The sequence below is a fragment of the Phaseolus vulgaris genome, chromosome 9, assembly GCF_000499845.2.
Source record: "Phaseolus vulgaris cultivar G19833 chromosome 9, P. vulgaris v2.0, whole genome shotgun sequence".
NCBI lineage: Eukaryota > Viridiplantae > Streptophyta > Magnoliopsida > Fabales > Fabaceae > Phaseolus > Phaseolus vulgaris.
The window spans coordinates 8,356,965-8,366,488 of record NC_023751.2 but is presented as its reverse complement, the minus strand read 5'-3'; the positions used below and the strand labels follow the sequence as shown (position 1 = coordinate 8,366,488).

General features: G+C 30.0%; 1 protein-coding gene across 1 annotated transcript; it reads right to left on the bottom strand.

Annotated features, from left to right (window-relative positions):
* Positions 1–1,258: 1,258 nt before the first annotated feature.
* LOC137820130 (chloroplastic import inner membrane translocase subunit HP30-2) lies at positions 1,259–5,145 on the bottom strand. Its single transcript, XM_068623971.1, has 6 exons — positions 4,716–5,145; positions 4,429–4,544; positions 2,035–2,161; positions 1,718–1,866; positions 1,560–1,622; positions 1,259–1,482 (listed from the first exon to the last, which is right to left on the bottom strand). The coding sequence occupies exons 1-6, from the start codon at positions 4,998–5,000 to the stop codon at positions 1,443–1,445; spliced, it is 780 nt and encodes a 259-aa protein (XP_068480072.1). The 5' UTR covers positions 5,001–5,145; the 3' UTR covers positions 1,259–1,442.
* Positions 5,146–9,524: the final 4,379 nt, after the last annotated feature.

Below are 9,524 nucleotides of genomic sequence, written 5' to 3'. Positions count from 1 at the left end.
TATCCTCAATAATATTTTATGATTTTGAAATACGGATATTCTGTAAACAAAAAGTATTTTCAAAATAGAAAATCTGAAAGACAAAAACTATTTAAGAATATCCTTTATGAAACATATTTTTTAACATTATGGAATGATAAATTCGAGAAATATTTTAGAAAGTATGTTTTGAAAACATTGTGAGAAGAGTAATCAGAAGTCATTTTTAAAGGGAGTAGAACAGTATTTTTCAAAAATAATGGAATGGATAACTTTTTTTTTTATTGAAATACAAAAAGAACTTAATGCAATAGTGAGTGTTGACCTTAAGTAGGCCAACAACATTATATGGCATCATAGAATTCAGTAATACAATTTTAACAATGCTTGTAGAAAAATAAATTTGGAGGTTTGGTTATAATTTATATTATAATGAATAAATAGAAGATATCAGTAAACAAATGTAGATGGAATGGAAATTGACATGTAAATAATTAAATAATTACCTATTAAATTATTGTGCTAATTCCACAGAGGAAATTATGAGAATTCAGAATGCATAACCAGAATTTGGTGCATGAAATGTTGAATAAATAGAATAAGAATGACATCCCAACAGAAAAAAATGTGTGATATGAGTTGAGACAATCAAGCTGAATCAATTTATTTTTTATTTTTAAATTAATATTAAACAATCAACCCACTCAATTTTGTGCAGAAAGCAAGCATTGAGATGAATAGCTTCTTAAAAGTGAGACTTCCAACAGTTATTTAATATTTAAATACTCAAACTATAAATCAAATACCTATTATTATTTATTTTCATTTTACAACTAATCTTTTTTTTCCTTACACTTTCTCTTTTATCAATAACTTCAAAAAATCAAACAAGCCTAAAAAAATACTTTCTTTTTCCAAATTTCGAGATCAGGACACTAATAGGCTTTAAAACACAGTTTTTATTCCTATTAATAAAAGCGATAACACAGTTTTAATCTTGTGTGCATTCAAAGTCAAATATCTAGAACCAAACAATACAAACAAAACACTTTAATTTTGGTCCAACAACATGTGCTATTCCTTCACATGCATCCCACAATTTTATTATGGTATGAACTTTTGTTAAAGAAAAAAAAATGTACCACCTTTGGGGTAGGTGGCAGAACTTATTTTCTTAAGAAATTTTTATATATATGAATTGCAAAATAAAAGTTTTTTCTTATTATAAAGTTAACGAATTCATGCTCCCTAATTTTCACTTTGTTTGAACCCATTTACGTTTCATGTGAACTGAAATAAATGACTGATTAGTTAAAGAAATTTTATCAAGTATACTGCAACAGCATTGGAACGTGAAGCTAATAAACAAAAAAAGGCAAAATTCATTTGCAACACAAACTTCCTTCCTAATATCCATTTTCAATGGCTTTCAAAGTTCAAGGGCAGCAAACTATTCATATCAATCAATTTCGGCTTCCTCGCTTCTCCTTCGGATCAAGGTCCCTGAAACCAAACTTCAGAACTTAGTATGAAAGAAAGGATACGGTATTATATGACAAAACATTGAGCACAACTCCTACCTCTGAATGTGGTCAAGAATCAAAAGTCTAGGTCCAGGGGGAATCCTCACATCTCTGAGAGCACTGAAAGACATTATAGAGAAACAAAGGACTCATGCTCCAATACATGCCATAAACAAAATATATGAAGAAAAGAACACGAAATTGAACTTCCTTACCTGTCTGTGAGTAAAGGCAAAGTATTGTCGGTTAACAAGCCTTTCTTAAAATTCTTCTCGTAACTCAGAAGGCCAAGATTGTTCAACATGTGTCTTGTTTTAGCATAGTGAACGTCTTCAACCGGTGGTTGGGAAAACTTTTGTCCTACCTGCAAAATTAATGAATAGTTGAAGATATGTTATTTATGGGACACCAAATTATAATCCTGCATCACACAAAAATCCATGGATCCAGCAAGGGCACCTCACTCGGACATAAAGCCAAGTATTTGTTTAGAAATGATACAAATAAACAAGACAGTTTCCTTCTTGCCTACCTGGAAAAGTCCACCTTGAACAAGTGCAAAGAAAAGTCCAGAAGTGACTGCATTTGCAGCTTGGTTTGGTCCTCCCATGCCACTTACCAATGAAAACATGGCCCCCGAGCCAAAAGCTGCCGCCATGCTGCAATAAATAATTTGATGAATTCTCAAAAGTTAAGTAATTGCCATATAAGAAAGCCGTTGGTTGTAATAAGGAAATATCAAACCAAGATACTGAGCTGAAAACTACTAAAAAATGAACAAAAGCTTTCATTGGGTATAAAAATACAGTCACATATGAACCGTAATAAGCATTATGAGAGGCAATTCATTTTTCCCTGACAAGAAGACCTTAAAAGATAAGTTTTTACCTTTCAACGACTTTCAACCCAGATGTGAAATTTCATATTGAGGCCAAATTTTAAAATTAGAATATGTTTTGATGGCTCTGAATTCACCTTCATTTGAGCAACATGGCGAGTTGACAGCTTTAAACTAACAGCTAGAATATCCAGAAAATATCTCATAAGTCTATTTAATTTACACTTGGTAAGGGTTAGGAGTCTTATTCTATTAGTGCTTTTGGGCATGTACTTCCCTCGTTCTCCCAGTAAATTCAGGGTTAGGAGTCTTATTCTATTAGTGGTTTTGGGCGTGTACTTGTAAAGTATTACTAATTGTCCTCAGAATTTAGTATAAACAGACCACTGATTACTTCCCATCATATCAGTCATATTCAGAGTTTCTGTCCAGATTTATCTCCATCAAGTTATGCAATTTTTGTTTAGCTTACACAAAGTAACGGTTTGTTTAGTTGGGAGAGAATATGAAAAAAAAAATCAAAATATAGAGGGACCTACTATACTATTTATCTTCTTTTTCTATTCATCTCTTTATCTCTATATTTCTTAATTTTCTATAAAAGTAATCAAATTACACAACTTTTAAAACACTTCTCTTCATTTCTCAAATATGTCTACTCTACCAAACATATAAATATTTAATTTTATTTCTTACTTATTTCTCTTTTCTCAACCTATTTCTTCTCTATTTCCGTCATAACTATTTTTCCCTCAAAACCAAACAGAACATAAAAGAAGTATAGACCCATTCTGAAATAAAAATATTTTTACAAGAAAGATCACAGCTCAAGATGAAGAAGACAAAAATATATTAATTACTTAAATAAAACCTTTTCATAATTTTTGTTCTATTTTTAAAATTTTAAAATGTATTTATCCTACAGGAAGTAATGTAATTATAGATTCTGTACATAACTCATAATGTAACACGTAAGATCACAGTAGAAAAGGAAAACTACATATATAATCATACTTCATTGCATAAAACCTTTTATTCTACTATTTCTTTTACTTCTCTTAAATTTCAAAAAATATATGAAGAAATAATTATCTTCTTCGTTACCAGTAATAACTCTTATGGGGATTTAAAAAAATATATGAGCAACACAAATATAAGAATAGTAGGAGTAACAGAAATATACGAATGACAAAATGGATGTGTGACAACAAAAGATATGATATGATGCCAAATGATTATTGATATGGGAACCAATTGAGGAAAAAAATTACAAAAGTCAGTAAAAAGGTTTTAGACATGTACAAAGAAGACCACTAGTGTTGACAGCATATTGCATGATTTTTAGTATTGTGAAAAAGGAGAAAGGGAAACAAAGAAGACAATCACAGGAAGTTGTTTAAAGGGATTTCATGGTGAATAGTTACATTCTTGCCATTGTTTATTGCTGTTGTATTACTAAAACCGAGAATTCATGAATCCAGCAACATATAAACTTCAAAACACATTACGAATAGAAAGAAAATATCCATATCAAACTTATTCCAGTGAAGTACTCGACACTAATCCAAAGAAATGAAGAGTACAAGCCTCCACGAATAGCTGGAACTGGTAATGTCAATTTCCTTCTATCTTTAAAACAACAAAATTACGCACAATAACAGTATGATCAAAGTAAGATTTTATGGAGGGGCAGCTAATAACTTCGAATTACTATCCATTTTCAACAGCACTTCAACAACATCTACATTAGTATAATAATCCATGAATAAAAGACCATATGCTGTAATATAATCCTTTAGGCCAGGAATTGTGAGTACAGATTCTTTGGTATTATCCCTATCTTGTGCCTTCAAATTACATTGATGTAGTTGATTTTGATATATGAAAAAAATAAATATATTTTAAAATATTAAAATCAATGTAACTTCGAGACAGTGTAGAGGGAGAGTACCAAAATAAACCAGTGGATTGCACAGATCAATTATATTACATGAAAATAGTAAAGCTTGAATTTAGGATAAAAAACGGGTAAGAACATCACTCACAAAACAGGGCCCAGGATACAAAGACAACAAACATAAAGCTCACCTAGACTGGACATCTTCCTTGCCCCTCAACCTTTTCAAGACACAGGAAATTCCAGCATTCACTCCCGTCATCACAGCAAAATTCCGAGCCTGAACAAAAGGACCTCCAGCCAGAGCCTACAAAAAAAATTAAATAAAACAAAAAATTACACTAAAAAAATGAAAAACCATAACCCTAAAATATTTTCCACCGAAGAATATCAATTAAAATTAGCCTAATAGGTATTATAACATCAATAATAGTAATAACAATAATAGAGAGAGGAAGTGAAGAGAAGAAAAGAAAACCTGAGCTTGTTTAAGAGAGGCCATGGCCTGAGGGTTGAGAGAGGCGTTGGGCGGAGGGGTGGGAAAGGCGGAGGGGGCATCGGCAGTGATGGTTCCCATGAAGGCGCCGATGGCGGCACCCTGGGCGGCGCTGGTGGTGGTGACGACGGCGGCCTCGACGGCGAGAGACTGCTTGGAGAGCCAGAGTTTGAAGCCGCTTTCCAACTCCTTGAAACGCGCTTGGAATTGATGCAAGGGATTCTGAGTCTCAGACGCCACCATAATTCCTTGCTTTCCTTGCTCCATTCAAGGATATGCACGACTATTTCGTTTTGATTTTGATAACGTTTGTCTTATATTCCATCACCATCTTCTCACCCCTTTTATACTACACATCAAAATCACCACTATGCTTCTCTCTGCGAACCCTTTTCTACCCTCTCACTAATCAATTTCTTAATATTTTTTTTATTTTAATTACTCTACTTCTTCTTTTCGTTTCTGAATAAATATATTACAAATAATCACACTAAATTACAATTTCTCTTCCTTAACATCTAAATTACTATATGTTTAAACTAAAATGTAAAATTCCTAAACTAGCAATTATTCCTAAAATGTAAAATAATCATACACATAATTTTTTTATTACTTACTGTAATACAAATATCATAGTTCCACGTGAATGAAACTGAAGCACCGACCAAATTGTTTATTTATTAAATTCAATTCTTAGAAGCCGCGATATTATATTAGAATAACTTAGATTTCGGCTTAAAACGTTTTTATTCTTAAAATAATTTACAGAAAATAGTACTGAAAAGTCGCACAATTGGTTTGGTTCACAAAATTTACGTTAAAAAAAAATTATGTTACCGTCCATACTTTTTACAATTACTTAATTTTCAATTTAAATAAATTATAGAGAAGGAAATAAGCCAGATTTACTCTAAATATTTTATTTTATTTAGGTTATCATATGCGTGGTCTAATTGGGTTATTCTAATACAATTGAAATTTCACACCAAAAAAAAAAAATGATAACGAAGAGAGCCTTTCACTTCTTTATTAAATTGGATTAAATGATTTTTTTTCTTATAAATTTGTTGAATTTACTTAAGATCTTGTCTATGTAGCACAGATACGGACACGAAACTGATACGAACACGAAGATACATATAATCTCTAAAATGTAGAACACGAGGACACGGATCTATATATTATATAATTTTAAATTATATAAATTAAAAATAAATATTTATGTGCAAAAGTATGTTTCAGATTCTTTTGGGAGCATGAAGATATTTTTCATGACTGGTTCAAAAGAATTTGTTCCTTATTTTTATAATCATAATAAAAATTTATACAATAAATTTGAGTTTTTAAAAAATTATTGTATTTATACCTTTTAAAATTGTGTTAAAACCGTGTTAGAATTCTAAAAAATCCAACAAATATTTTTTGAATTGAACACTCCACCTCCACTGATAAGTGTCCTACGAATGTTGACACCGATACATGTGTCCGACACGAATACGCTCATTTAAGAGAAGTGTCTGAACGTGATACATATTTTATTTATGTTTTTTTCTCTATTATTAGTATTTCTTAAGTTGGGTGGTGCCTAAAGTGATATATTGATAATTAAGTATGACTATGATATGTATTTATATTTTTATTTAAATAAGCTTTTCACTATCAATACATTTATAGTTGTTTTTTACTCCTCAGCAATTTCTTTTTTCATTTTAGTTTTTTTTCTAAAAAAAATGCTTTTTATTTTAATTATTACAGTTTATTGATATTTTTAAGTGATGATATTAACATGCGTATTTATATTAATTGTTTACTCACACTCACATGCGTATTTATTTTAAATTATTTTAGTTAAAAGAAAATAATTGAGCAATGGGAGGGAACGAATGGTGTATTCCTACTATTAAAATTAAAATTTTTATTTCTTTAAACCGTGTTATATATTCAACCATTAAATCTAAAGATGGCTAAGTTTAGGGTTTTTTTTATTTTTCGACTTCTTTTTATTTTGCAGTCAATTAAAAAGGACATGAAAAATATAGTATACAGACACGGGAAAAACAACATTTTTATCACATTGATTAAAAAATTTCTTCTAAATAAAATAATTTTTCAATTAATATATATATATATATATATATATATATGTCAAATCTTCTCTCATCCCTAAATATTCACTTGACCACTCGTAACAACAAAAAGTAAAAAAAAAAATATATATATATATATATAATGGATCAAAATAAATAAAAAATGATATAAACAACAACAAAAATTACAATTTGATTGAGGGTGAAAAGTTTATTTAGACAAAAAAATTATTATTAGGTTAAGATTATTTGGTCATGATAGGAATAATTTGTTATTATTGAAACAATTTTTAAAGATATATCACTGTTATTTAAAGAGATGATGAATGATATTTTGGGCAGCAAGCTACGAAACTTGAAATCCAAGTTTTCGAGGATAACCACACTTGGACTGTTACTCTTACTCTTCTCTCTCATGGTAAAAAGGTAATTCCTTGTCAATGAATTTTTCGAATTAAGGATAATTTTTATGTCTTTATAGAACGATACAAAACCAACTTAGTTATTATGGACAATAACCAAATTCAAGGACAATATTATCATTAAACATGTGTTCCCATTGCAGAAAAAAAATGGTAACTGTCCGCACTTCTCTATGTCGTTGTTGCAAAAGATTGAGATACTTATCAATGGGATGTTCATAATACTTTTTTAATGGAAATTTTGAGGAGGAATGTAGTTTGTCTACTAGTTTTCTTTTCTTACATCTACATGTAAATTACTTTTTTTTCTTGTGTTTTAAATAATTACTATAAAAATTGGTTTTTCATATTTGAAGACTCTCTCCTTACTTTCAAGTTTTACCAATTCAAAGTTGATTATACATTGTTCATAAAGTTCACAATTTTGTTGTTATTTTTATCTATATTCATGATATTTTTTTTTTGGGTGGCAATAACACTTCTGCTTATGATCGAGTTAAATGTTTCAATTATGAGACATGGTTAAGTGATCCTGCCCACATTAAGCTTAATGCTCAAGTGGTTTGGCCAATAGTGGGTCAAGAAATATTGAATGGTGACATAGGGGAGAGTTCCTTCTTGAATAAAAGAGATTCCTATGGCCCCAACAAACAAATATATAATGGATCAAAATAAAAAAATGATATTAACAACAAAAAAATTACAATTTGATTGAGGGTGAAAAGTTTATTTAGACAAAAAAATATTATTAGGTTAAGATTATTTGGTCATAAATGATAGGAATAATTTGTTATTATTGAAACAATTTTTAAAGATATATAACGGTTATTTAAAGAGATGATGAATGATATTTTGGGCAGCAAGCTACGAAACTTGAAATCCAAGTTTTGGAGGATAACCGCACTTGGTTTTCGAGGATAACCACACTTGGACTATTACTCTTCTCCCTCATGGTAAAAAGGTAATTCCTTGTCAATGAATTTTTCGAATTAAGGATCATTTTTATGTCTTTATAGAACGATACAAAACCAACTTAGTTATTATGGACAATAACCAAATTCAAGGACAATATTATCATTAAACATGTGTTCCCATTGCAGAAAAGAAATGGTAACTGTCCGCACTTCTCTATGTGGTTGTTGCAAAAGATTGAGATACTTATCAATTGGATGTCCATAATACTTTTTTTAATGTAAATTTTGAGGAGGAATGTAGTTTGTCTACTAGTTTTCTTTTCTTATATCTACATGTAAATTACTTTTTTTCTTGTGTTTTAAATAATTACTATAAAAATTGGTTTTTCATATTTGAAGACTCTTTCCTTATTTTTTTTTTGTGGCACTTCTGCTTATGATCGAGTTAAATGTTTCAATTATGAGACATGGTTAAGTGATCCTACCCACATTAAGCTTAATGCTCAAGTGGTTTGGCCAATAGTGGGTCAAGACATATTGAATGGTGACATAGGGGAGAGTTCCTTATTGAATAAAAGAGATTCCTATGGCCCCAACGAATAAAGTAAACAGCAAAACAAGCATATAAAATTGCATAATATTGTTAGATTCATTAGGATATAAACAAACAGATTTGTCTAAGTAACTACTATGAAAGCTGAATCCCTTTCATTCAATTCATTAGGTTGGAGTCCTTACTTTACTTAAAGCATGAACTGAATTTGTAGTCTTGGTTCGAAATAAGAGATTTTGAAAAACTTAACTACTTTATTGGTATTGAATTTACTCCTAATTATTCTGGTCCATTTATGAGTCAATGCAAATTAGCTATGGATATTTTAAGTGAATGTGACCTACTTGGGTGCAAACTTACTGCTTTCCCATTGATCAAAATCATAAATTAGCTTTTGTAGATGATATGACCTATGATAATCCTACATGTTATTGACGAATTGTAGACGACCTTGTCTATCTTACCATCATTCGCACTGAGTTAAGTTATGTCGTCCATACACTTCCTAAATTTCTCAAAGTACAAAAATATTATGATGCAATATTGTTTGTAGTACGCGTAATACCAAAACCTAGTTATTAATTTTACTTATGATCTTATCCTTCGTACATATTGTGACTTGTTGGTCAATCATTGACTATTTTATTACACTCGGAAAATCTCATTAATCGTGGAAATCTAAGAAGCAACATGTCATTTATCATTCCTAAGGGTGGTCATGGATTGAATTTTGGATAATCCAATCCAAATTCAATCCAAATCCAAATATTTGGATCAGATTTATAATCCAAATCCATATTTTTAATAAAAGCAAT

What these genes read in the sequence shown, in the direction of transcription:
- LOC137820130 (XM_068623971.1), bottom strand. Translation starts at nt 5,000, where the DNA reads ATGGAGCAAGGAAAGCAAGGAATTATGGTGGCGTCTGAGACTCAGAAT. An exon ending in TTCAAGGTGGACTTTTCCAG is followed by an intron (nt 1,867 to 2,034) that starts GTAGGCAAGAAG and finishes TTAATTTTGCAG; the next exon opens with GTAGGACAAAAGTTTTCCCA. An exon ending in TTGCCTTTACTCACAGACAG is followed by an intron (nt 1,623 to 1,717) that starts GTAAGGAAGTTC and finishes AATGTCTTTCAG; the next exon opens with TGCTCTCAGAGATGTGAGGA.